Source organism: Gilbertella persicaria (assembly GCF_025201335.1).
Source record: "Gilbertella persicaria strain CBS 190.32 chromosome Unknown B0P05scaffold_2, whole genome shotgun sequence".
Taxonomy (NCBI): Eukaryota; Fungi; Mucoromycota; class Mucoromycetes; order Mucorales; family Choanephoraceae; genus Gilbertella; species Gilbertella persicaria.
In genome coordinates, this window is record NW_026251963.1 from 691318 (window position 1) to 715994 (window position 24677).

Sequence of the window (24677 nt, forward strand, 5' to 3'; positions counted from 1 at the left end):
TTGCACCCCTTTTCTTTTATTTTATTTTATTTAGTACTCCTAAAAACCTATTCTCTTTACTTTTTTTCTCTCTCTCTTTTTTTTTTTGTTGTTATTTTTAATTTCTACATTCATTTTTTATTTCTCGAGAGTAAGTTGCCACGACAACTGTCAAAAGAGATGACTAAACTACATCCTTAGCAACCTAGATTACCCCTTTTTTTGAACAATCTATAAAACATGATTAAAGGATGGAAGGAAGCCGTATGTATCCAATCTAGAGGATAATGTTTATTTACATTTTGAATAGCTCACTCGATCCAAAAGCGAAAAAACTATGCCAATCGAAACCAATATTGATACCACAAATACTGCTATGCCACCTGATTCACCTAAACCTAATGGTATTATTGATTCTTCTAATCCAGAAATGGTATGTATATACATAAAAGTAAGGAGAGAAAGAGAGAGAGAGATGATCTTACTATTATGACAGCCAAAAAACACTCGTGTGAGCAGCAATAATAGCACACCTAATAATAATGCTGTTACTTTTATGCACAACAATCCTCATGTCAAAGATGTTCCAAAGACAGGTCCTTTGCATCATCGTCTTAAAAACGCTCCTATTGATCAAATTCCTATCAGCAAAGCACCTCGTCGTCAAAAATCATCTCGTTTTTATGTTACTGAAAAAGTACAGTTAGAACCAACACCTGCATTTCATGGTAAGAAAAAAAAAGAAAAAAAAAGAGATGTCTTCTTATGCTATGTTATAAAAGAGGTACCAAGTCATATGCGTCCTGATTTGTTTGTCAAGAAAATCAAGCAATGTACTGTTGTATTTGATTTTAGTGATGCATCTGCAGAACTTCGAGAAAAAGAAATTAAACGTCAAACATTACAGGAAATCTTGGATCATATCTCTATGAACAGAGGCGTATTGACTGAAAATGTGTATCCTGAAATTGTGAATATGGTAAGGGAAGATAAGAAGAATGTACTGGTATTGATGTGTCTTGTTTTTAGTTTGCTATTAATCTTTTCCGTCCTATTCCTCCTCAAGTAAATCCTGTTGGGGATGCATTTGACCCTGAAGAAGATGAACCTGTTCTAGAACTTGCTTGGCCTCATTTACAGACAGTCTATGAATTCTTTTTACGGTTCTTGGAATCACCTGAATTTAATATTAACTTTGCCAAGAAACATATTGATCATAAATTCATTCTTCAGGTAAGCAAATGGTTTAAAGCCAAACAGGTGGTGATTGATTCTGTGGATAGTTATTAGACCTTTTTGACTCTGAAGATCCTCGAGAACGCGATTATTTAAAGACAACGTTGCACCGAATATACGGCAAGTTTTTAAATCTTCGCGCGTTTATTCGAAGATCCATCAACAATATCTTTTTTCAATTTATTTACGAAACAGAAAGACATAATGGTGTTGCCGAATTCCTGGAGATTTTGGGCAGTATTATTAATGGATTTGCTTTACCTTTGAAGGAAGAACACAAGACATTTTTATCGCGCGTATTGATACCTTTACACAAAGCTAAATCACTTGCATTGTATCATCCTCAATTAGCTTATTGTGTAGTCCAATTTTTGGAAAAAGATCGAGGCTTGACGTTTGAGGTAAACATAGACAAAGATTTAAAAAAAAACTTATTGGTGTATATAGGTTGTCACTGGTCTTTTGCGCTACTGGCCAAAAGTCAACAGTCCTAAGGAAGTGATGTTTTTGAATGAAATTGAAGAGATCTTGGATATTGTTGATATTCCTGAATTTCAGCAAATTATGTGTCCCTTGTTTACCAAACTAAGTCAGTGTGTTGCAAGCCCTCATTTCCAAGTTTCAGAAAGAGCTTTGTATTATTGGAACAATGACTATGTTGTAAGCTTGATGGCCGAGAACATCAAGGTGATTATGCCCATCATATTTCCTACGCTATACAAGACTTCCAAGACTCATTGGAATAAGTAAAGTAGACACACACTATGATTCTGTGTACTGATCTTCATTTAGGACTATTTTGAGTTTAGTCTATACTGCCTTGAAGCTTTGTATTGATATCGATCCCACTTTGTTTGATGAGTGTGCTAATGAATACAAAAACCAAAGGCAGTTGTAAGTAGCATTATCATTTGACAATGCATTGGCTTATATATTGATAGGGAACGTAAACTTCAAAAAGAAAGAGAAGACAATTGGAGACACTTGCAACAAAAGGCAGAGAGAATCACAGCATCAAAAACAGAGCTTGACAATGTGTCTCCAAATGAAGCCATTGAAGAATACAAGTCTGAGTTTGTTTTTGGAAATACGGATGCTAATGGTAAAGTATAGTTTAATGTAATATATGTCTTATATTGTTGATAGATATGTTTACCGAGTTGGAAGAACTGGACATCAGTGATAGTCAAGAAATCATTTCAGAACATGTAGGAGAACAAAAAGACGATATTCACCCAGATATGCAGCAATTTGATGTTCCTCCTGCACAATATCAAGTCTTTAGACGTAAATCAATTATACCAGTGGATGAGACTGTAAGTAAACTTGCTTTTATTTTCATTTGACACGCTTTTTAGGTCTTTCATGAATTATCTCGTCATGTCAGTCTCGACGAAGTTCTCAATCAAGCTCCTGGAGCTCATAGTACATCTGCATAAATAAAAAAAAATAAAAAATTATAATTGTTGTGCACGCCAATCCTCTTCTTCACTTCCGCTTTCATCGTCATCATCAAACATGGATGCTTCTTGCTTTGTTGGTTTACTGACAAGAATATGTCGTACACTTGTTTTTAGTTCATCATGATCTGGCTGATCTACTTGCATTTTTGTTTCGCCTGTCTTTCGTAGCTGCTTTAGTTTTTCAACTCGAGAATCAAACATGGCTTGTTCTTGAAAAATCTCATAATTTCTTTCTCTCCAAAACGTTTCATCGTCTTCTTCTTGCACTTCTCTTGATTCCTTTGTGACCTCAATCATGGCTTCATTGAATTCTTGTAAATCTCTGTCTAAATCAACCTGGGCTTGTTCTTCAGGTGGTAAAGTACCTTGAACGCGTGCTTCTTCTTCAGGATCGTCGAAAAATCCAGCAGGCAACGTATTATTATCCACTGACTCTTCCACTGTTTCTTCTGCTGGTTCCTCCACTGGTTCCTCTTGTTGCTGTTGATCAAAAAAGTCATTGGGTAACTTCATATCATCTTCATCACTCGCGTCTTCAAGTTCAATATCTTGTGTATCATCTTCATCAACACGCATACGTTTATGTTCTTGGGTATCATTTTCTGTTTGAGAAGGCGGTGTGGACGCACGTCTTTTTAACTGCTGCTGCTGCTGTTGTTGTTGCTTCAATGCTTTTAGTTTTTGAATATTGTCTCGGTGACCAGCTGAAGCAAGATGAGCTGGCCATACAGCTTCAGACTTAATAGGCGAATGACACACGATACACATCAACCGGTCCATCGAGTCATATTTAGCAAACGGATGATCAATACGTTTTGCTTTGCTACGTTCTTGTTGTTGCTTCTTTAATAGCTTGCGTACGTCTGCTTTAGGTGGCATCATTAAAAGAAAAAAGTCGCTCCAGCTGGTGGCTTAACGGGTAATCCATACGGGTATGTGACTTGTTTGCATGCCATAAAAACAGTGAATGGCTCTCATCTCTCTCTTTTTTTTCTCCTTGTGATTACCATGGCAAAAGACGACGCTTTTAACGTGCTGACAGAAATAACAGATTATAAGCAAGACGAGGAAGAAGCAGCTCGTCTTGCTTCTAAGGCCGAAAAAAAGAAACAAAAGAAAGAACTCAGTAAAGAAGAAAGAGAAGCACAACGCAAGATCAACCGAGAAAATAGAGAGAAAAAGAAACAAAAGAAAGATATCAACAAGAAACGAAAGGTAAATGAGAACATCGATCATTGGCATCTCATATCTATGATTAGCGAGGCGAATTGTCTGAAGACGAAGAAGACGAAAACGAAGACGAAGAAAAACCTCAAGGAGAAAAAGAAGGCGAGAGTGAACCTGTGAGACCACCCAAGCCAGAAAAGAAAAAGAAAGAGATCGAGTATGGTGTTTGGGTTGGCAATCTTGCTTACTCAACAACGTCCAATGCCATTAGAGAATTCTTTAAAGATTGTGGTGAAATCACTCGCTTAAAATGTCCCAAAGGCAATGGAGCCAAAAACAACAACAAAGGGTAAGTCATCAGGGCCGCAACATGGACACTTGATTAACACATCTTAGTTTTGCCTATGTTTTCTTTTCTACAGAAGAAGCATCCACCAAGGCCATTGCCTTGTCTGAACAAAAATTAGACGGTCGTTCTTTATTGATTAAAGATTCTGAAAACTTTGAGCGTGCAGATGATTCAAAACCACCTACAGAAGTTGAAAAGAAAGCCATGAAAAAACAAAAGAACCCACCATCACCTACACTTTTCCTTGGTAATTTGAGCTTTGATACCACCAAACAATCTATTCTCGATCAGTTCTCTTGGGCAGGTGACATTCGTAAAGTGCGTGTGGCTACATTTGAAGATTCTGGTAAATGTAAAGGGTTTGCCTATGTTGATTATCATGATGTGGAGTCTGCAACAAAAGCCATTCGTGCACCTGATAAACATACATTGGATGGTCGTAAAGTGCGCGTGGAATTTGCTAGTCCTGAAGCTCATATGAGATCCAAGCCTTGGTTAATGCGTAAAATGAAAAAGGATGAGGATACACCACAACAAACAACAGAACAACCAGAGACTGAAGAGCCTCAGCCCAAAAGACGCAAACCCGCTTATGATGCAAGCAATCCAAGAGAAAAGCGTCCCAAGAAGACACAGGATGGTGGTCGTGTTAAGCCTGGAGAAGCATTGTCTTCTGCACAAAGACAAAAACCCACTGTTCAGGAATTCAAGGGTAGCAAAATTGTATTTGATTAGACATAATAAAGTATTTATATAATTCACTGTAATTGAGTTATTTTTTTTTTTTGGTGGTGATCACTTACTGTCATTGTATAAGTTGCTGTTACCTGCTTAATCCTCCTAAGTAGGCTTACTGTCTACTGACATGGCATTAGATGATAATAGGAAAAAACACCTCTGTGTGAATGAGTATCAAGTGTACTCAATAATAGTAATTGTGTGCTTATATAAAAAAAAATGGCTATTTTTCGTTCTTTTTTTTTTTTGTAGGGGAACTATGTTCCGGTTTTATTTAAAGTTCTAAAGATGTAGTAATGAGTAATAAATAAGACTGAGGGGGTATGTTGTGTAAGAGGAGGGGGGAAAGGAAAGAGTGCATGAATTTTACTAAGAAGGAAAGTAAGTTCAATCAAAAATGATTAGTTCTTGTTCATCGGACTGCTTAGTCAACAGGCGTTTGACTGTATGGAGTACGGAAGATATCTGTATTAAATAAAAAAAACTACATACATTTTCTTTTTTCTTTTTGTAATTGAGGATATTATCGGAGTTTAAACGTCGTTAATGTTCATTTTTAAAGGGGTTTACCTTTCGCATCTTAGTTTAGACTTCGCTTAAACCTTCAAAGTCATTTTTTGTTATAATGATTGAAGACAGAGCCATGCTTATGCACTCGTTCAAGACACACAGACAGTAGGTATATTTTGGTACTAATTTCATAAAGATAGCGTTACATTAACCTTATTAATTTGTCCAAAAACCTTCAGAACGTATTTTGTCTATTCGTTTAAATATTCTTAAAGAAATAGAGACATTTTTTACATCATCTTAAATGCAAAAAAAAAAAAATTCTGTATTTTTTTCTGTTAAGCGATTCATATAAAAATTGCTTTTTCCAGCTATTATTGAATAGAGGTTGATTCTAAATTCATTTTCTGAAAATCAAGAACTACATTTGTCTTTGTAATTTTCAATCTCCGATACTTTTTTTTCTTTCTTGCTTTGAATGCTATACTTCAACAAGTCTTTTGAGGCTAAAAAGAACTAAATTAAGATAGAACAAACTATTGTTTTTGCTTTCATGTATCTATTCAAGCACTTTTCTATTGTTTTCTTACTTTTTTTTTTTAGGAAAAATCACGACATGTCAAATTTCGGTGGTATTTAGTGCTTTTTTTTTTTAGAAGCGCAAATTATATTTTCCTTCGTTCTTTACATCATGTCTAGTCATCAATCTGTCATTCTTGACACTTCTATGGGTCCCATTCATATTGAACTTTATTGGGATCATGCACCAAAGTAGGTCGATCAAGATCTTGTCTCTTTATTCACCCTTTGCATAGAACCTGTAAAAACTTTTATGAACTTGTAAATAACGTATAATAGAATACTTTGTTCAATGAACTCATTTCATTCACAGGCTAAACGAGGATATTATGATGGTGTGAGCGTAAGTCAATCAATGCATGTTCTTGTCAGTTAACTTTATCTAGTTTCATCGTATTATTGCTGTAAGACACATTCATACATACGCGTTCAAGTACTTAGTTTTATAGGATTTCATGATTCAAGGTGGTGATCCTACAGGCACTGGTCGTGGTGGTACTTCTATCTATGGGTATATGCTACTAAGAAAAAACAACAACAATAATAACTTATTTCTTGCTTAGTGAAAAATTTGAAGATGAAATCCATCCTGAACTCAAACATACAGGTGCTGGTATTCTCAGTATGGCCAATGCTGGTCCTAATACAAATGGCTCACAAGTACGTACAACTCACACGTCTATATGACTTATTCAGCCTTAGTTTTTTATCACGTTGGCACCTACACCTTGGTTGGATGGTAAGCATACTATTTTCGGTAGAGTGAGTGATGGTATGAACATTGTCAAAAGAATGGGTCTTGTTAGAACAGATGCTTCAGATCGGTAAAGAGAAGTTATAATTTTATTTATTTATTGATACTAATCATGATCAAACAATAGCCCTAAGGATACAGTTCGTATTGAGAAATGTCGTTTTGAATAAAGAATTAAACAATGGGTTCATATCTTGCATTGTGTTCATTACGTTCACTAAAGAGGCTATAGAACAAATACATCAGCTAGTGTTGTGTGCAATAAACTTACAAATAAAGAATCAATCCAACAACAGGGAAAAAGAAGACTAAAAGAGACCAGCCTAATTTGCCAGAAATAGTTCGATTTGAGTTCATGACTTCAAATATCACAATCAAGTCAAGAATAAGGATTAAAAGGCCTACAAAGCCTCCACTATAACCAAGTACTGTATCATACATATCGGAATAAGCAAAGAAAACGAAAAGCGAAAGAGAGTGAGAAAATTACTTATTATTTACCCACAAAAAAAAAAAAAAAAGAGATGACGTTACAGTTAAGTGTCTTGGCTAGGTGGATTTACATAATCAGCCAAGATTCACTCAACACGCGTTTGCCAAGATAGATGTGATCATGTGATCATTCTATCCCTATTGACACGCGCACACACATACACACACATATCCATCATTAAATGTAAGATCATATGTAAAATGACCCCCCCCCAGAAAACAATTGAAATTAACAAACGTGTACATGTGTTCAAGAAATTTCTGGGTGTTTTGATAGTAACACAATCTATCGCGCTTTAAGGTCTTCTTCTATGTCCGGAATCCAGAGAAGGACGCGCCGTTTCCAAATATAGAAGAATGGACAAAATAAAAACATGTAAGCCAGTTATTCCAGAATGATCATCGCCTTTTGACCGATGATTAAGGTACAGTGGAATTGACGTCAGTCGAGTATTCCAAATATGGTAATCAAACAAATGAAATGCCTAATTTAGTCATAGTACCGATCTTTTGAGCACTTGTCAAATGTTAACGGTTCTATTAGCTTCTAAAAGATATATGTAGATCGAATCAAATCACTCGATTTCAGATAGAAACATATATACATATTTAAGATCAGATGAAGAAGTTTATTTTCTTTGAATTACAAAAGAGAGAAAGAAAGAGAGGGTATATATACACATAGGGAGAATAAATAATAACTACAGGACAGGGCAAACATTTCAATATAAATCACTCAAGACAGAACTACTGCTGTCAGTGTCTTGAAAGTGGAAATCATCATTAGAGATACGGTTGAATTCATTAGGGTAGGATGGTAATTCTTCATTTTTCCATCTACATTTAGAGCATTCGTATCGTACACGCATACTGTTGGATATACATTTGTTGAACACAATCCATTGCCTTTCAGATCGTATTAACTGAACAGAAGCCTGATGTCTACATTTAGGGCAAGGATGACTGGCTTTTTCTAAAGAAATTCTCTTTCCAGGTGTACTAACTAGAATTCATGTAAGCCAACGATGATTTACAGTAACAAATGTTACATACCAATAGTAAAGTTATGAGCAGACATTTTCATTATCAAACAGAATTAAAATAAAGGGGAAATGAAAATTAAATTCGAGTTTAAATAGCTTTTTTTCTGTTTCATTTTTTTGTGTGTCCGCCGATCGGATTCTTTCTCGATTGGAACAGACCCTGACAATGGAAAAGTATTTAGTTGCCATGCGCTACAAAAAAAAAGAGAAAAAAACGACTCCGTGGACTCCGTTACTTTATATGGAAAGTTTTTAAGCCACTTTTTATTTATTTTGTTTATTCATTTCTTAAGCACCAAATGTATTCCTAACTGCATGTTAATATTCAGTTATTTAGTAGACTCTCTTTTTACCTTATGTGTACCATGCATTTGTTGAATAGCAACATCATAAATCATAGCCTGTAATTGGGCTGTTGTGTATTCTTCAAACATTTTGTTTGATTTTAATACACCGACTAAACCCATCATTGTCTTGGTTTTATGTTCAGAAATGATGTCTATCAATTCTTGTTTGTTTGTCTGGACTATTTTGTCAATTTCTCTTTGAAATAAAGGTGGCTTTGTCTTGTTGAGTTCAAAACACATAGTCAAAGGTGAATTTGAAGATTCAGCTTCTATCACTGTCTCTGGTATGGTAGAAGCAGAACTAGTGTCAAAGGGTGCATAACCCTCTTGAATGGGTTTATAGAGATGCAATTGAAAGTCAGATAACGGATGATTTTTTGGTTCATGATGTGATGCAAAAGAAGGACCGAGAATGACAGGTTTCATGGGGAAATGCTGATCATGTGAGTGTGATATAGTTGAGCAATATGTGTCATTTACCTTATTACCAGCAATAGGCCATTTAGCAGGACGACTGACAATCCTTGACTTCTTTTTAGGCATCTCTTCATCTTGAGATAAATAACCTTCAGGCACTAACCATTTTGTATCTTCCTAAATTAAGATTAATAACAGCCATAGTACCAGTACGACTTGCATGTATCTCCTCCTCTTCGTCTTCTTCTTCTTCATCATCAGTTGAATCAAAAAAGAGTCTATCTTCATCTGTAGCTAATGTATCAATATCTTCATCATCTACATCATGGTCCCATTCTGCTTCACTGTCAATATCATAATCCAATGCATCTGTGTCTTTAGCAAAAGGCTTTCTGCCAGTCACATGTTGATGGGATTTTGTCCAAGTACCATAATAAGCAGGTCGTACATCTTCATGGAATTGAAGTAATTTCATCTTGACATGTTTGTTTAATACACCATGATCCAACACTTTTCTCAAATTGACTTTGATTTTTATACCTCGCTTCTGTTTAGCAGAAGCAGACAATTCATCCAAAAACCGTTGTTTGAGATTGACAGAATCATTTAGACCCACATAAAATAGCGTATCAAAACTAGAACAGAGTCGTTTTCTTACTTGGCGAACAGGTATACTGACATGAGGGTTGTATTGAAATGAAGAAAATAAAGGGTCTTGTTGATCTATCCACTGACTATGGTCATCAAATAATACATCAAGTCGTTGTTGAATCGGTAATCGCTGATAAGCTAACGTCAATTCTTTTGCAAACTGAATTGTATGTTAATGTTCATAACTTTCTTTGCTTTCTTACTTTACTTGTCGTCTCTTTTCTCTTTGTTGGTTAACCATGGTCTGTATCTCTGTTGGTAGTGAAGTCAGAGTGTATGCTTGCCATCGGTAGAGTGATAGTCTCTAATATGACATGAGTGGACACGGTTCTTTTGTTTTTACTTACTTTGGGTACTTGAGAAGGTGCTCCTTCAAATGATAAAGCACTACTGGCTAATCCGTATCGCTCTTGATAATTCATTTGGTGAATTGTTTGTTTAATGACTTCTAAGAATGCATGGGAGACTAACAAAGATCAATAAGATTTATACTAAACAGTACATTACCTTGTGGGTTTCTTTGAAAGGGAGATAACAAGTCATTCAAATAAGTTGCAAGTGTGTCAAGATCTTGATCACTATATAACTAAGTGAATAACAATAGTCTGTATTGATCCTGTACCTTTCATGAGCCAGCATAGCAATCAGATCTTTGTATTCTTGGGGTATATCTGAAAGAGCAACATCAGTATGAGTTGATTCCCATAGTGCTCTCCATTCTCGAAACTGAACAATGACTATAGTTTGATCAGTCATTATGGAAATATATATATATATATATATATATATGTCTACCTTGATTCACTTGAGGATGATTCTCGATTCGAATTCTATCTTCATAGTAAACTATATGACCGTTTTTAATAAACGGACGTCCTTTCTTTATTTGGAATGAATTCAATCGTGTTATTGTTTTGTCTTGTCTTTATACCTCTTTTGAACCGTATTGGCTTTGCATCAAATGAAGTAAAAAAAAAAAAAAAAATATATAGATTTCAATCTCAGTTAAATGCGTTCCTGAGTCACACTTGAACCTCCTGAATTCGTTTATGCAACTAAGTTTTACTCTCCCTTTTTTTTATTGCTTCTTCTTCTTCTTTTATTATGAATCTTCTTACACCAGGAAGTTTAAACGATATAATCAAGCACCTAGATACTCAGGTAAGACGAAATGACAAGGCAGCCATGCATAGTAGGATAAGCATGATCATAGTGGTTATTCTTATCAACCAGACGCTGATTCATTTGAAAACGAAATCAATGAATTCTTCAGCTATACAGACATTCAGCATAAACTCAAAGACTATCAACGTGCTTTTCAGAAAGAATACAATAGTAACCATACTTATGTTCAATGGATCAATACGCCCTTGATAGACAAAAGAAATATTGTCTTGTCTTTGATAGACAAACTAAGCCAAGAAGGACACCAGACATCTCAAATACTAGTCTATATCTCGCTTGGATATTTTGACAAGCCAATTCAGAAAGAAAAGCGAGTCCAACTGTTGATTGAAAATAATGAGTTGCTTGTCTCTTGTCATGTGTTGCCTGTTGTTTTCTCAAGACTAGAAAAGACAAAAGATATGGATCTTAGGTATATTTTCTGAAGCAGACTAATTTCTTATTGGTTTTTTTTTTTTTAGTGATAAGCATGCGGTGGAAGAGATCGAACTGTATTTGACATTGCTTTACTTGATGATTGAAACCCAAAGGTATCAAGCATTAACATCTTGTGAAATAAAGTATACAACATTCAAGACAGAATTCGGTAAGTGTCCCCCCCCCTTTTTTTTTTTTTTTTTTTTGTTTCACTCACATTTAATTTATTAAAAAAAAAAAAGAAACAATGAGTCCTCGCTTATTATCGTGTTTATGCCTATGGATTATTAAGTCAAAAAACTCGAATGTATTTCCTATCAAAAAAGTAAGAAAAAGAAGCACAAGACAAGAAACTAAGCACATCAACACAGTTGGTTCTTTTATTTTGGAAATCACTGCTCTTTTTATCAGGAGGATTTGAGAATATTAAACAATCAAAAGAACAACGTTTAAAGCAAATATGGACAAACGTTGGTTATCGTCCTACAGGTAGATATCAAACCCTGATTCTGTTCACTCATGTCCTTAAAGACAGTACGATCAAATGTTCACCTCAAGCCATGGTAGCATTTCAACATGATAAGATGAGCACCTATCCAGGCTATCAAGCATTGCATCTTCCATTCAATACTTTTTCTGATACGGGCGTGACAACAGAACTTATAGAGCCTCAAAAAATACACTATGCGTATGCTGTTCCTTACAGTATTCAAGAAGCAGACAAAGTGTTTCAATCTCATCTCTATCTTTCCTTAGTAGACTATCAACGGATGCAAGCCAAATCAATTTACTTTCAAGGTGCTTATCATTCAGAAGAAACCATGAATGATCTATTAGAGAGATGTTATGCAAGTGAGTTAAATAACTTGTTCTATAGTCTGATGGATAAAAAAAATATTATAGACAGCCATGTTGAATGATTTAAAACACACACTTGCTGTTTTACTCAACTTATTCTTGACCTCGGCTGCAGCTATCAAGAACGAAACAGGCAAAACAGATGACATAAAAGCATCTGATATAAAGCGAGACAGAGAAATTCACTTGAAATCGATTTCAGCCATCTTGCTTCTTTTGTTAAAATGGACTCGATCTTCTCGTAAGTCAAGCATAGAAATCAGCCAAGTCATTCATGGTTCCATCCTCTTTCTAGATATTTTGAAATTTGAGTCTATTTCACACATACTAGTGGATGCTGGTTATTTGCTGCTTACCTTAAGAGTGATAGGGTCTCAAGAGATCATGGATTCAGTCAAAGAACAGACAGATGTAGAATTTTATGGATTTTTTACATTTGATGCTACAAAACCATTTGAGAAACAGGCACAAAAAGACACCACCAATTCAAGAAACCTTTATTGGATTATCAACACACTTAAGACTTTACATTTACTGACAAAGCAAAAGAAACATTATACAATGCTCCTTGTTCAGTATAAATCAGGCGTAAGTACATTCTTGTGTCTTTTTTTTTTTTGTTCTTAATGTTTGATATAGCATGTTTTGAAACGCGTATTCAAAATAAGACATCCCACACTTGAATATTATGTATTAAAGCTATTCAAGAGTCAAATCCCTTATTTTGGAAGAAAGTGGAAACATCGTACGTGTATTCTAAAGATAACCTCTTTCTAATACAAACAATAGAGAACATGAAGATTATCTCTGCTATTTATCTCAAATGTACTACAAGACTCAATGAGGATTGGCTATCCAAAGCAGATTCCAAGCATGATTTAGAAACAGCCAAGGTAAGCATTAGATAGTCCTCTTTTTGCTTATGTCATGTTAGATAGAGGAAAAGCAAATGCGACTCTTGACTCGTCTTTATCATGGCTATGTATCGTCTCATTTACCTCTTCATAAGTATTATTTCTGGTCAAGTATCCCTTACTTGGATGATAACAATGACCACACTCCTATAGAACTGAATGAAACCATCCACAAGCTATTTCAAGAACAATTTGAAGCTCAATTTAAGCCTGTGTACTCACCCTTAAAGATCAACAAGGCAAGTTTAAAAGAAAAGAAAATAACGCCACTGGCTCGGTCTACAGAAACAGACCACTTCACCTATCTGACAACACTAGACCCCAATCTTGTAATGGACACAACATGGCAAATCAATGCAACACAAACACTGATTGCTAAACTGGTAGAGACAGAAGAATTGACAATAACTCATTACATGAAACAAATAAAGCATTCTTAATATGCAACTTGTTCAATGATCTACTCTCTACATACTCGTCCTGTTAGTGAAAAGATTGTCAAATGGAATAGGAGATACTGTAGATTCAAAATTTAGAAATGAATTATAAGGAGAGAGAGAGAGAGAGAGTGAGAGAGAGAGAGAGAGAGAGAGAGAGAGAGAGTGTGTGTGTGTGTATGTGTGTATGTATGTGTGTGTGTGTTACTTTGTTGATGGAGCATAAAAAATTTGCTTTCTCCGCCTTTTTGGCTACCAGTTGATTTTCTTGTTTTAAGGCAATAACCCCCACGAACCTCCCCCTCTCCTTTTTCCTCCTTTTCTTTTTTTTTTTTTTTTCTTCTTTCTTTCTTTTTCTCTCTCTCTTTTTTTTTTTTTTTTTTGTTTTCCCTTTCTTTTTTTGTCCATTTTTGAAGAACGTTTTGTAGTCAACATGTCTTCAGCACTGCATAAGAAAGAAAGTGTTTCTTCGTCTCAGTCATCTACCAATATTGTTGGTGTTCATTATAGAGTTGGAAAAAAGTTGGGAGAAGGAAGTTTTGGTGTTCTTTATGAAGGTAAATATATATATATATATATATATATATATAGTGCCTTTATTTATCTTTCTATTTCTCAGGACTCAATTTACTCAACAACCAATCTGTTGCTATTAAATTCGAACCTAGAAAATCCGACGCACCACAATTAAGAGATGAATACAGGACATATAAAGTACTAGCCGGTCTACGTAACGTAACATTCATTTAATTTCCAAGTCTTATTTGTACTCATCTACATTTTCTATACGGAAATATCAGCCGGTGTTCCGAGTGCTTATTACTTTGGTCAAGAAGGACTACACAATATTCTTGTGATTGATTTGCTTGGTCCGAGTCTAGAAGATTTATTTGACATGTGTGGTAGAAAACATTCTATCAAGACAGTAGCCATGTTGGCTAAGCAAATGGTGAGAGATACATGACTTATCATCTACTAAAGCTTGTCAAGATCAATCGAGTCGAAAGTGTCCATGAACGAAATTTGATTTATAGAGACATCAAGCCTGATAATTTTTTGATTGGTCGTCCTGGAACAAAGTATGCCAATATGGTCTTTTTGATTGATTATGGCATGGCTAAATTATACCGTGACCCCAAGACAAAACAACATATACCTTATAGAGAACGCAAGAGTCTGTCGGGAACCGCAAGATACATGAGCATTAATACCCATTTAGGAAGAGGTAAAATATCTTGCCCCCCTCCTTCTGATTTTCGCTTGTGTGTGATACAGCGTAGTTAGATCCCATCGAGTTTAGACTCCGTTTTAAACCCTCTTGAATCATTGTGTAAAACTAATTATCTTATTTTATTCTCAGAGCAATCAAGAAGAGATGATTTAGAGTCCCTGGGTCATGTCTTTATGTACTTTTTAAGAGGTTCGTTGCCTTGGCAAGGATTGAAGGCGGCTACAAACAAACAGAAATACGAAAGAATTGGTGAAAAGAAGCAAACGACTTCGGTCAAAGAATTATGTGATGGATTTCCAGGTACAGCTTAAAAAAAAATAGGAATGTGTCTCATCTATTTCAATAGAGGAATTTGGTATCTATCTACAATATGTACGTAAATTAGGTTTTGAAGAAACACCCGACTATGATTTTTTAAGAGAACTTTTCAACAAAGTACTCCGTCGTATGGGCGAAACAGATGATGGCATATACGACTGGATGTTACTTAATAATGGCAAGACGGAAACCCGTGAAAGTCGCCGTCAAGCTCGAGAAGAACAATCTAAGCTTACACTTCAAGGTACGAGTCATGCTCGTCGATCCAACGCGCCCAATTCCGTCAAGCGTCATGCTTCTCATCCTAAGTTGAACACAACAAACACGCCTACTATGACTCCACCTTTACCCCATATGCCTTCTACACCTACTGCTGCTATTACCACGACCAATGTCAATGAATCTTATACAAAAATGCCTTCTACGCCTACACATGGCAATATGGACCAACCTACTTATGAACTACAACCACCAAAAGAACACCGTGGCTTTTGGCATAGTTTTATGTCCTTAATGACATGTGGTACTCATTAATATTAATAACAATAATCATAATCATAATCATAATAATTCAATAGACTGATTAAGCCAATAAAAAGAAATATATATATATATATATATATATATATGTATGTATTAACGATGATGAGGATAATAATTGGGTTGATAAACCATAGGGTTATTCATACTCATTTGGCTTGCACGATGATCTTGATGTGAGTCCATGCTATAAGGCATTCTTGCTGTGGGATAATATACAGGTGCATACATAGCCATATAAGACTGTTGTTGTTGTTGTTGTTGTTGAGAAGTATTGAATTTGCTTTGGTATTGACTTTTTAGTTGTTGTTCTCGTTGATGGATTTGCATACGCTCCCATTCATAATTCAATTGTTGTTGGTACTGAATGTTCCTTTTAGGTAACTCAGGCTCACTCTTCATATGTCTTAATGTATGGCGATGAGGTTGCATCATTTGGTGGTGACTGTTTGAACGAGGTACGCCATGATTGGGGTCTTCTTCCATCATGGCTTGAGCAAATGTGTTAGGTAATGGCGGCCGTGGTGGAGTCATGACAGTTTCAGAAGGAGGAGTGCTGGTAATCGACAATTCTTGTGAATTACGACGACTACTGGCAGTACTTGATTTCTTTTTCTTGTTCTTTTTCAGATTGGGTGCTGATCTTGACGATCTTACTTGTCGATAATTTGCTCTTGTGTCACTCAGTTCAGTCTCAGCACTCTTTTGACGCTGCTTTTTTGATTTTTGTTTACGGAGAGTGATAGATCTTCTTTCTTCATCGTCACTGCTTTCTGCATCTGCTTCTTCAGCAGCTGATTGATCTTCTAAACTAGGGGTTTCTTCTACAGGTATAGGAGACTCAGCTACCATCGAGTCAGTATCAGTAGAAATATGATTGCTATCACTACTACTACTGTGATTAGGTAGAGACATCATAGCTGATCGATCTGTTTTTCTCTGGATAGTGGGAGTAGACATACTTTTAGACAAGGCAATCGTAGGCTTGTATGATTCCATCTCTTCTCTAGGAGGTGGAGAAGAAGGGGCTGCATGCGCAGGATGAGGCATAAAAGAAGTAGGTACTGGAGGCATGACTGTATTATAGTCTGCAGGAAATTCGGGTTGTGGATAATACATTGAATGGACAGGATCCATCAACATACCTGGGTGTGGTAATACCATATTATTTTGAGAGAGCGGCATGCCATATGCTTGTGGAACCATATGAGGATGGCCCATTTGTTGTTGTTGTTGTTGTTGTTGTCTTAAAGCAGCCATTTTCACTTGGTTTCGATGTCTATCTTTCATACGATTGATTATACTTTCGTTTGTTTCGACTAACTTGGCATCAGGATCCACTTGTTTAGACCAATTGTCTACTTTACGTTGAACCAAGAGTCGGTTATCTTGTGCGCGTCGTTCCATGATGGGTCGTACACCTTTTGTCATACGATACGATGCTTGTTCTTTGGATGCACTGTCTTCTGAGTGTTCAGAGGCTTCATCAGAATCCGAGACATCCGAGTCAAGTACAACTTGGGTGGTAGGTGGTGGTGGTGGTGGTTGTTGTGGTTGTGGCTGTGTTTCACGATGATAAGTGGTTGTATTGTTTTTTGTCAAGAGATGATCAAACATAGAAGTACCAAATGAAGACGAATGTTGATTGTCTGAATCCATAGCTCGTAGATAGCTACTATAAATACTATCATTACCCAATAAAAAGTCATTGTTACTGGCAGCAGGTGTTGTTTTCTTGGCAGGTGCTGATTTTGTTGTGCTTGGCTTGACATCTTCTAGGCCTAATTGTTGTGAGAGAGCAAGGGCCAATGAAAAATCTTGATGAAGAGGATCTGTTTTAAATTATGAATATATTAATGTCATATATGCAATATAAATTGAATTCAAATCTTGCCTTTATTTTGACTAGGCTTCGTGTCAAGTTGAGAAAAGATATCCTCCATAAAGCTTCCTGTTCCTGCAGGTGCTTTACTGTTGTTGTTGTTGTTGTTGTCTGGTTTTGACGACGTGTTACTGTCAATCGTGGCTATTGAATTTAAATTCAATTCGAGTGACAAAGGCTCTAATTTTGGAGCTATAGGTGTTGGTGGTTGATCGATAATGGGTTCTTTTTTGCTCTTCTTTTTGTATATGCTGCCTAATTTTAATAACCCCATGCTAGTTGTGAAAGAAGAAAGAAGAAGAAGAAAGAAAACTTTTTTTTATCGCCTTTTATTAAAGAAGGGAGAGTTTTAAATCAGTGTATGACAAAGATTTAAGCCAAAAAGAACAAGTTACTGTGGTCCGTAAGTGTATGACATGAAAAAACGTGCTTTTTCCCTTTTCTAAGCGTCATTTTTTTTCTTTTGCTTAGACAGCACAATTATCTGAGTCATAAAATTCTATGCAATATGTTCAGAATGACATTTTGTAGGTTCAAATGTCATACTTGTATTACAGTCAATGTGTAACATTCATAAACAATAAAAAAAAAAAAAAAAAAAAAAAAAAAAAGTGAAAAAAAAGAGTGAAAAATAATTATTTGTTTTGCATGAATTCAATAATTAAACATTCTTAATGTTATTAAAAATAGAGAGGAGTAGATTACATATATGCCCTTAATATGCTATATGTACATATATATCATATTTTAGTTTTTGGCATACCAACAAGAACAGACTTGTCAGTATACTGATAAATGATGACTAGGCACGTGCAAAAACAGTGGCAATCACTGTGTCCCTTTTTGAACCTGAGAATTCAATCTTTTGTTTCCCCTTTTTTTTTCCCCTCTTCTTATTGGAAAGACAATTGATGAATAGTCGTTTCACACGGAGTAAATTGCTTCTTTTCTCTTACTTTTTTTTGTGATTTTGATGGCAATTCTCTGAGTGTTTAAACAGAAAAAAAAGTGATTGAACTATATTTTCTCTTTCTTTCTTTATTCTAAACAATGGAAATAAATAATGACGTTTGTTCGCTTGATAAAATAAACCAAGACAGTTTTGTCCAATATCTTAAATCCCGCCATCATGCCAACTTGGTATTTTCTCGAGTCAGCGATGGTATCCTTATTGCTATGCGCTCTGGTGTGGGTCAGTCCTTTGAAGATTCTCAAGCATATGCTGCTGAATACAAGAACACTTTAGTCACAAGTACTTTACCGCCTCATGTTTTCCAAATGGTCAATCAAGTATATCTTCATATGCGAAGAACAAGCATAGATCAATCCATACTATTAAGGTAGCTTGCTTTCTCTTCTTTTTTCATTTTCTAATTCTTTTTTTTTTTTAAAAAAAAATCAGTGGTAGCACAGGCAGCGGAAAAACTGAAATATGTAGTTTGATCCTTTCTCATCTTGTAGCCCTCAGTAATTCTAAAAAGGAATCCAAAATCCAGACTCAAATACTCCATACGCAGACCATTTTAGATGCATTTGGACATGCAAAAACATCCATGAATCACCATGCTTCTCGGTTTGGAAAGTACATGGAACTCCAGTTCAATGAACGGGGTCGAATGGTGGGATGCAAACTCTTGAATTATCTGTTGGATAAGAAAAGAGTGGTTGATCAAAAGACGACGGAATGCAACTTTCATGTGTTTTATCTGCTTTTACAAGGCGCATCAGCACAAGAAAAATCAGCTCTTTTCTTACAAGATCATGTTACTTATCCATACACTAGACAAACAAGACCCTTTTCCTCTGAAGAAAGCAAAGAGCGATATGAATCACTCAAGGCATCCATGAAGTATCTTGGACTGGGCAAAAAGCACCATGCAGGCATCATGCAGTTGATTGCTTCTATCTTACATTTAGGACAACTTCAATTTGTTGACGATACAACCCTACAAGAAGCAGCTATTGTAAAGAACTTGGAGACATTAGAACTTGTCTCTGAATTTCTGGGTGTAGATCCAAGAGCTCTGGAGAACGCATTGACTTACAAAACAACACTGATCAAAAAAGACACGACGACGCTGATTCTGAATGCAGAACAGGCTGCTTTTCAAAGAGATCAACTTGCTATTGCTCTCTATTCTCTTTTGTTTACCTGGTTAATTGAACGTATCAATGCCAGACTATGTCATGACAAGTTTTTTACATTTATCAGTATTTTCGATTTGCCTGGATGGTCCAACACAGATCAAGCAGCCCCTTTTGATACATTTTGCCTGAATTATAGTCATGAAAGAATACAAGGTCATATTTTACACTATATCTTTGAGACAAGTGGCTCAGAGTATACAGCAGACGGGTTTCAATTGCCTGTCATTCAGTACACGAAAAACACAGCATGCATAACCTTGTTTGATCAACCTCGTCATGGATTGATCGATATCTTGAATAAGTTTTCGCGTAAATTGGACAGTGAACCTAATGATCAAGCTGTGGTAGAGACATGGACCAAGTATCAAACAAACAATACTGTTTTTAAAAGACTAAATACAGACTTCAGTCTCTTCACTATTCAGCACTTTGGTGGGACTCAGCTTTATCAAATAGAAGGGTTTATTTCAAGTAATCGAGATGCCCTTAACTCTGATTTTGTATCTCTCTTTCGAGGTAGTTCAGATACACCTCCCTCAACAAACAATCTCTTGATCAGCTTGTTCGAAGACACCTCCATTTTCACTGAAACACATCCAAAGAACATAGACGCCATCGTAAATGCACAGCAAATAAATCAACCAAGTCGTAAACCTTCCATGCGTCCTCGTACCAATGAAGCCACTCAAGAAAAACAACAAAAAAAACAACAGACAGTTCTAGCACAATTTTGCTCTTCACTTGATGATTTATTGACCACATTAAACGATACCATGCCATGGTTTGTGTACTGTATTCAGCCTCATCCAAAATCTGCTACCTCGCCCACACCTTCTGCAGGCTTTGATACACAGTTTGTTCGAGCTCAGATTCAAGCGATGAATTTGGTACCCATTGCTCAACGGTTGCAAGTAGAAGCTTACATGAATATATTCACTCATCAAGATTTTTGTGATCGATACACAGATATATTGCAACTAGATCCTCGTATGTCAGCTCGTGATAATTGTCAAGCCATCATCGACATGTATCACTGGCCAAGAGAACAAGCTGTAGTTGGTCATTCCAAGGTATTATTTGATCTTATCAAGAGCGATAAATTGACTTATTTTATAAACTAGATCTTTTTAAGCGATAATGCATGGCGAAGTCTAGAAGACAGATTGCGTATTACTGAAAAGGAAAGTCAACGAAAACAAAGAGATGAATCAAAACCTGGGCTCGTACAGTCCCGAGCATTACTTGCTGAAGAGAACATATCCTTAGCTGACCAAGATAGGCGTACCATGGCTACTTCCTATGGATTGAAGCCTTCAGCAGATAAACCCATGATGTCAAACTATAGTCTGTATTCAGAAGACCAGCGTTCGTTTGTTTCTGAAGAGCCCAACTCAAGTCCTTATGAAACGGAATCTCAACTGGGTTCAGAGAACTTTTATAATTCTTCTAGCTTTCTCGAGATAAAAAGGATGCCCTTGGAGACTGTAGAAGAAGTGCAAGAGCAAGAAAAAGAAGAGGTGACAGGTGTGCGTAAACGATGGCTGATGTTTGTTTGGTTTATGACTTGGTGGATTCCTACTCCCTTTATGGTCTGGTGTGGACGCATGAAGCGAAAAGATATTCAGATTGCTTGGCGAGAGAAGTTTACTTTGTGTCTGATCATTTTTTTCATGTCTGCTTTTGTGATTTGGTTTCTTGTGTTTTTTGGTAAACTTGTATGTCCTCATCAAGATGTGTTTTCGCTATCCGAGCTTCAAGCCCATAGTAAAGCAGAAAATGCCTATGTGGCTATTCGTGGTGAAGTATTTGATCTGACCAAATTTGCACCCCATCATTGGGCAAGCCAAGTCATCCCCACGGATGCAGTGATGTCTTATGGCGGCAAAGATGCAAGTGATCTTTTCCCTGTTCAAGTATCCGCTTTATGTGAAGGCGTAAATGGCGATGTATCTGATTTTGTATCGCTGGACTATCATTTTAATTTGACAGACACCAATTCAAATTACCATGATTTTCGTGCTTGGACAAGCGATCCGCGTCCAGATTGGTATTTCGAAAAAATGATTTATATGCGCAAGAACTATAAGATCGGTACCATGGGCTATACAGATAAAGATGTCCATCGGCAAGCAACGGAGCCTGTAGACGTAGGTGGTGTCAAGAGTACCAAAGTCTGGGCTATCTTGAATAGAAACATTTATGATCTTACTTATTATGTAAGCGGTGGTCGTCGTATCCAAGTACCAGAGGGCATGGGTATTCCTAACAATGTGGATACCAACTATATGTCAGATGTCGTCGTCAACTTGTTTCGACAAAAATCTGGAGAGGATATCACTCAGTATTGGTCTGCTTTACCTTTAGACCCTCAAGTACGACATCGTCAAGAAGTCTGCTTGAGAAACTTGTTTTATGCTGGCTCGCTTGATGAGCGTAATTCGCCACGCTGTGTATTTTCAGAATATTTACTTTTGATTGTCACTGTCTTCTTGTGTCTAATCATTGTTTTCAAGTTTTTGGCAGCTCTTCAGTTCTCAACAAGACGCATGCCACAAAGCTTTGACAAGTTTGTGATCTGTCAAGTTCCTTGCTATACAGAAGGCGAAGACGAATTAAAAAAGACAATTGATTCTATTGCAGCTCTACAGTATGACGATAAGCGAAAACTCTTGTTTATCATTTGTGATGGTATGATTGTCGGTGGAGGTAATGATCGACCTACACCTCGTATTGTCTTAGATATTCTGGGTGTTGACTCACACATTGATCCTGAACCACTCTCTTTCTTTTCCATTGGTGAAGGTCAAAAACAACATAATATGGGCAAGATCTATTCTGGTCTTTACGAATGCCAAGGTCATGTTGTTCCTTATATTGTTGTCTCCAAAGTGGGTAAACCAAGTGAACGTCAAAAGCCTGGAAACCGTGGTAAGCGTGACTCTCAATTGATCTTGATGCGCTTCTTGAACAAAGTACATTTCAATGCGCCCATGACGCCTATGGAACTAGAAATGTATCATCAGATAAAAAATGTGATTGGTGTAAATCCAAGCTTTTATGAATTTGTATTGATGGTGGATGCAGATACTGAAGTTGAAGCAGATGGACTCAATCGACTTGTGTCTTCGTTTGTACATGATGCAAAGATCATTGGCTTATGTGGTGAAACGAAGCTGTCAAATGAGAAAGATACTTGGGTGACAATGATTCAGGTATATGAATATTTCATTTCGCATTATATGATCAAAGCGTTTGAGTCCCTTTTTGGATCCGTTACTTGTTTGCCTGGCTGTTTCTGTATGTATCGTATTCGATCACCTACCAAAAATCAACCTTTACTCGTATCCAATCAAGTGATTGAGGAATATCAAGTGAACAGAGTAGACACATTGCATAAAAAGAACTTGTTGCATTTGGGTGAAGATAGATACTTGACGACACTTATCTTGAAGCATTTTCCTACTTACAAGACCAAGTTTGTTCCTGATGCAAAGTGTGCGACAAATGCGCCTGATAGATGGTCTGTCTTACTCTCTCAGCGTCGTCGATGGATCAATTCTACTATTCACAACTTGGGAGAACTTGTCTTCTTGCCTCAATTATGTGGTTTTTGTTGTTTCTCTATGCGATTTGTTGTTATGCTAGACTTGATTAGTACATTAGTACAACCAGCCATTGTAGGTTATTTGGTCTATCTGATCTATACGTTGGCTACTTCTTCAAATAATGTGCCTCTCATGTCTATCATTACAATTGCCGGTGTCTATGGTTTACAAGCAATCATTTTTATTATGCACAAGAAATGGGAGCATATCATTTGGATGATCGTCTCTATTTTTGCTATTCCCGTATTCTCGTTTTATATTCCTATTTATGCATACTGGCATTTTGATGATTTTTCATGGGGTAATACCCGTGTCGTTCTTGGGGACAAGGGCAAGAAGTTAGTTGTGGGTGCAGATGAAGGCAAGTTTGATCCCAAATCAATTCCTACTATGACTTGGGACAAATATGAAGAGGCTCTCTACGCTGAAGAATGGAACCATAACAATGATGCTATGTCTGTAGGTTCAAAAGGTTCATATCTTACGCATGGAAGCTATGCGAGCTATGCGAGTAAGCAATCACCACATGCGAAGTCCAATTATGCATCAAGTCAATTTTCTTACGGCCAAATGATGGCTAACCAATCAGCCAGCGCTTTGCCTGTTCAAAATAACCATTTGTCGTTTATATATAATAGATCTTACCACTCTCTTGCGAGTGGTATTAATAATCCTCAGTACATTTATAGTCCTACATCTCCTCTTCATCGATATGAATAAACCATCTTGTTTTAGTTTAAAGAACTATTTTTTTACTTATTCTTTTTTTAGTATTACGTTACAAAGCTTTTGTCTTCCAATAAATACCGAGTAAAAGAAAACTCCCGAGTATTTTTTTTAGAGTGAATTAATCAGACATGAATACTAGCTGAAGCTTTAGTCTACAATTTAGCCAGAGAGAGAGAAAGAGAGTGCGTGTGCTATGGTTAAGGTCAAATCAGGTATAAATGTCTCAAGATTAATCAGCCATATCTACAAACACTTGATGCAATCAAGTTGTAACAACATATTGTTATAGCAACTCTAAGTTCCAGATTGCATTTCACCCTTAAAAGCTCCATTTCAAAGTAAGCACAGATTGCACGAAATTAGTGTCGGATACATCTCTTCAAAAAAAATTGTTCACATATTAAACGTCATTCTACATTGGAAAAGATGTCACAGGACCACTTTTTATTTTTAGGAAAAAAGTATCCAGTTGGTCTTTTAAACCGAGACTTACCTTTTAGATCAACTATAATAAGATTTTAGCCACCGAGCTTCTTCTATTTCCAGTGTTTCCCCCTTGTGTATAAAACGTCAAACAATGTCGGCTTTTGGATGTTATGCAACTATCGTCTGTCAAGATCCTAAACCAAATTTGTTATTATCCTGAGAGATGAGTGGTGTCGAAGAAATGTCCCTGTCCCTGTATTGA

At 36.3% G+C, this 24677-nt stretch overlaps 11 protein-coding genes across 11 annotated transcripts; 6 read left to right on the forward strand and 5 right to left on the reverse strand.

The window, feature by feature from the left end:
* Positions 1 to 219: 219 nt before the first annotated feature.
* On the forward strand, positions 220 to 2328 carry B0P05DRAFT_461465 (phosphatase 2A regulatory B subunit-domain-containing protein; the record flags this gene model as incomplete). The annotated part of the gene is made up of 9 exons (XM_051574073.1): positions 220 to 243; positions 290 to 412; positions 476 to 707; positions 762 to 958; positions 1009 to 1212; positions 1263 to 1616; positions 1663 to 1961; positions 2008 to 2109; positions 2157 to 2328. 9 exons carry the CDS (start codon positions 220 to 222, stop codon positions 2326 to 2328), a joined length of 1707 nt encoding a protein of 568 aa, XP_051439510.1.
* A 344-nt stretch (positions 2329 to 2672) lies between these two features.
* B0P05DRAFT_583047 (uncharacterized protein) lies at positions 2673 to 3557 on the reverse strand (the record flags this gene model as incomplete). Its single annotated transcript, XM_051582217.1, has 1 exon — positions 2673 to 3557. The coding sequence occupies one exon, from the start codon at positions 3555 to 3557 to the stop codon at positions 2673 to 2675; it is 885 nt and encodes a 294-aa protein (XP_051439511.1).
* Positions 3558 to 3678: 121 nt separating this feature from the next.
* B0P05DRAFT_523312 (uncharacterized protein) lies at positions 3679 to 4961 on the forward strand. The gene is made up of 3 exons (XM_051576071.1): positions 3679 to 3893; positions 3938 to 4194; positions 4242 to 4961. The coding sequence occupies exons 1-3, from the start codon at positions 3687 to 3689 to the stop codon at positions 4927 to 4929; spliced, it is 1152 nt and encodes a 383-aa protein (XP_051439512.1). The 5' UTR covers positions 3679 to 3686; the 3' UTR covers positions 4930 to 4961.
* Positions 4962 to 5923: 962 nt separating this feature from the next.
* B0P05DRAFT_523313 (peptidyl-prolyl cis-trans isomerase-like 1) lies at positions 5924 to 7288 on the forward strand. Its single transcript, XM_051576072.1, has 9 exons — positions 5924 to 5997; positions 6046 to 6213; positions 6258 to 6282; positions 6335 to 6364; positions 6408 to 6425; positions 6471 to 6532; positions 6585 to 6681; positions 6724 to 7001; positions 7047 to 7288. The coding sequence occupies exons 2-8, from the start codon at positions 6134 to 6136 to the stop codon at positions 6847 to 6849; spliced, it is 438 nt and encodes a 145-aa protein (XP_051439513.1). The 5' UTR covers positions 5924 to 5997; positions 6046 to 6133; the 3' UTR covers positions 6850 to 7001; positions 7047 to 7288.
* Positions 6869 to 7288, reverse strand: B0P05DRAFT_102411 (uncharacterized protein). Its single transcript, XM_051572940.1, has 2 exons — positions 7047 to 7288; positions 6869 to 7001 (listed from the first exon to the last, which is right to left on the reverse strand). The coding sequence occupies exons 1-2, from the start codon at positions 7214 to 7216 to the stop codon at positions 6950 to 6952; spliced, it is 222 nt and encodes a 73-aa protein (XP_051439514.1). The 5' UTR covers positions 7217 to 7288; the 3' UTR covers positions 6869 to 6949.
* A 581-nt stretch (positions 7289 to 7869) lies between these two features.
* On the reverse strand, positions 7870 to 8446 carry B0P05DRAFT_523327 (uncharacterized protein). The gene is made up of 2 exons (XM_051576073.1): positions 8321 to 8446; positions 7870 to 8270 (listed from the first exon to the last, which is right to left on the reverse strand). The coding sequence occupies exons 1-2, from the start codon at positions 8349 to 8351 to the stop codon at positions 7990 to 7992; spliced, it is 312 nt and encodes a 103-aa protein (XP_051439515.1). The 5' UTR covers positions 8352 to 8446; the 3' UTR covers positions 7870 to 7989.
* An 85-nt stretch (positions 8447 to 8531) lies between these two features.
* On the reverse strand, positions 8532 to 10704 carry B0P05DRAFT_593452 (chromatin assembly factor 1 subunit A-domain-containing protein). Its single transcript, XM_051583049.1, is given in 10 exon segments — positions 8532 to 8617; positions 8664 to 9092; positions 9138 to 9251; positions 9271 to 9885; positions 9934 to 10029; positions 10073 to 10191; positions 10233 to 10303; positions 10348 to 10462; positions 10521 to 10605; positions 10657 to 10704. The coding sequence occupies 10 exon segments, from the start codon at positions 10681 to 10683 to the stop codon at positions 8588 to 8590; spliced, it is 1701 nt and encodes a 566-aa protein (XP_051439516.1). The 5' UTR covers positions 10684 to 10704; the 3' UTR covers positions 8532 to 8587.
* A 125-nt stretch (positions 10705 to 10829) lies between these two features.
* B0P05DRAFT_583052 (uncharacterized protein) lies at positions 10830 to 13539 on the forward strand (the record flags this gene model as incomplete). The annotated part of the gene is made up of 10 exons (XM_051582218.1): positions 10830 to 10886; positions 10928 to 11322; positions 11372 to 11496; positions 11739 to 11816; positions 11859 to 12179; positions 12235 to 12426; positions 12481 to 12773; positions 12825 to 12930; positions 12975 to 13078; positions 13120 to 13539. The coding sequence occupies 10 exons, from the start codon at positions 10830 to 10832 to the stop codon at positions 13537 to 13539; spliced, it is 2091 nt and encodes a 696-aa protein (XP_051439517.1).
* A 371-nt stretch (positions 13540 to 13910) lies between these two features.
* Positions 13911 to 15686, forward strand: B0P05DRAFT_523344 (kinase-like domain-containing protein). Its single transcript, XM_051576074.1, has 6 exons — positions 13911 to 14093; positions 14156 to 14266; positions 14337 to 14485; positions 14527 to 14761; positions 14897 to 15067; positions 15114 to 15686. Exons 1-6 carry the CDS (start codon positions 13970 to 13972, stop codon positions 15617 to 15619), a joined length of 1296 nt encoding a protein of 431 aa, XP_051439518.1. The 5' UTR covers positions 13911 to 13969; the 3' UTR covers positions 15620 to 15686.
* A 35-nt stretch (positions 15687 to 15721) lies between these two features.
* On the reverse strand, positions 15722 to 17867 carry B0P05DRAFT_593455 (uncharacterized protein; the record flags this gene model as incomplete). Its single annotated transcript, XM_051583050.1, has 2 exons — positions 17520 to 17867; positions 15722 to 17457 (listed from the first exon to the last, which is right to left on the reverse strand). Exons 1-2 carry the CDS (start codon positions 17779 to 17781, stop codon positions 15722 to 15724), a joined length of 1998 nt encoding a protein of 665 aa, XP_051439519.1. The 5' UTR covers positions 17782 to 17867.
* Positions 17868 to 18413: 546 nt separating this feature from the next.
* B0P05DRAFT_523349 (chitin synthase-domain-containing protein) lies at positions 18414 to 24127 on the forward strand. Its single transcript, XM_051576075.1, has 3 exons — positions 18414 to 18847; positions 18910 to 20725; positions 20777 to 24127. The coding sequence occupies exons 1-3, from the start codon at positions 18558 to 18560 to the stop codon at positions 23978 to 23980; spliced, it is 5310 nt and encodes a 1769-aa protein (XP_051439520.1). The 5' UTR covers positions 18414 to 18557; the 3' UTR covers positions 23981 to 24127.
* Positions 24128 to 24677: the final 550 nt, after the last annotated feature.

Bases quoted from the DNA above. Each gene is read 5' to 3' on its own strand.
- B0P05DRAFT_523313 (XM_051576072.1), top strand. From the start codon at position 6,134: ATGTCTAGTCATCAATCTGTCATTCTTGACACTTCTATGGGTCCCATT. The intron at 6,214-6,257 runs GTAGGTCGATCA...CCCTTTGCATAG, and splicing joins TATTGGGATCATGCACCAAA to AACCTGTAAAAACTTTTATG. The intron at 6,283-6,334 runs GTAAATAACGTA...TTTCATTCACAG, and splicing joins GTAAAAACTTTTATGAACTT to GCTAAACGAGGATATTATGA.
- B0P05DRAFT_593452 (XM_051583049.1), bottom strand. From the start codon at position 10,683: ATGCAAAGCCAATACGGTTCAAAAGAG. The intron at 10,606-10,656 runs GTATAAAGACAA...TTCCAAATAAAG, and splicing joins GCCAATACGGTTCAAAAGAG to AAAGGACGTCCGTTTATTAA. The intron at 9,093-9,137 runs GTAAATGACACA...TCACATGATCAG, and splicing joins GGCCTATTGCTGGTAATAAG to CATTTCCCCATGAAACCTGT.
- B0P05DRAFT_523312 (XM_051576071.1), top strand. From the start codon at position 3,687: ATGGCAAAAGACGACGCTTTTAACGTGCTGACAGAAATAACAGATTAT. The intron at 3,894-3,937 runs GTAAATGAGAAC...ATCTATGATTAG, and splicing joins ATATCAACAAGAAACGAAAG to CGAGGCGAATTGTCTGAAGA. The intron at 4,195-4,241 runs GTAAGTCATCAG...AACACATCTTAG, and splicing joins GCCAAAAACAACAACAAAGG to TTTTGCCTATGTTTTCTTTT.
- B0P05DRAFT_523344 (XM_051576074.1), top strand. From the start codon at position 13,970: ATGTCTTCAGCACTGCATAAGAAAGAAAGTGTTTCTTCGTCTCAGTCA. The intron at 14,267-14,336 runs GTAACGTAACAT...CGGAAATATCAG, and splicing joins TAAAGTACTAGCCGGTCTAC to CCGGTGTTCCGAGTGCTTAT. The intron at 14,762-14,896 runs GTAAAATATCTT...TTTTATTCTCAG, and splicing joins TAATACCCATTTAGGAAGAG to AGCAATCAAGAAGAGATGAT.
- B0P05DRAFT_102411 (XM_051572940.1), bottom strand. From the start codon at position 7,216: ATGTATGATACAGTACTTGGTTATAGTGGAGGCTTTGTAGGCCTTTTA. The intron at 7,002-7,046 runs GTAAGTTTATTG...TTTGTTCTATAG, and splicing joins GTTGGATTGATTCTTTATTT to CCTCTTTAGTGAACGTAATG.
- B0P05DRAFT_523349 (XM_051576075.1), top strand. From the start codon at position 18,558: ATGGAAATAAATAATGACGTTTGTTCGCTTGATAAAATAAACCAAGAC. The intron at 18,848-18,909 runs GTAGCTTGCTTT...AAAAAAAATCAG, and splicing joins GATCAATCCATACTATTAAG to TGGTAGCACAGGCAGCGGAA. The intron at 20,726-20,776 runs GTATTATTTGAT...TTTATAAACTAG, and splicing joins CTGTAGTTGGTCATTCCAAG to ATCTTTTTAAGCGATAATGC.
- B0P05DRAFT_523327 (XM_051576073.1), bottom strand. From the start codon at position 8,351: ATGAAAATGTCTGCTCATAACTTTACTATTG. The intron at 8,271-8,320 runs GTATGTAACATT...CATGAATTCTAG, and splicing joins TGCTCATAACTTTACTATTG to TTAGTACACCTGGAAAGAGA.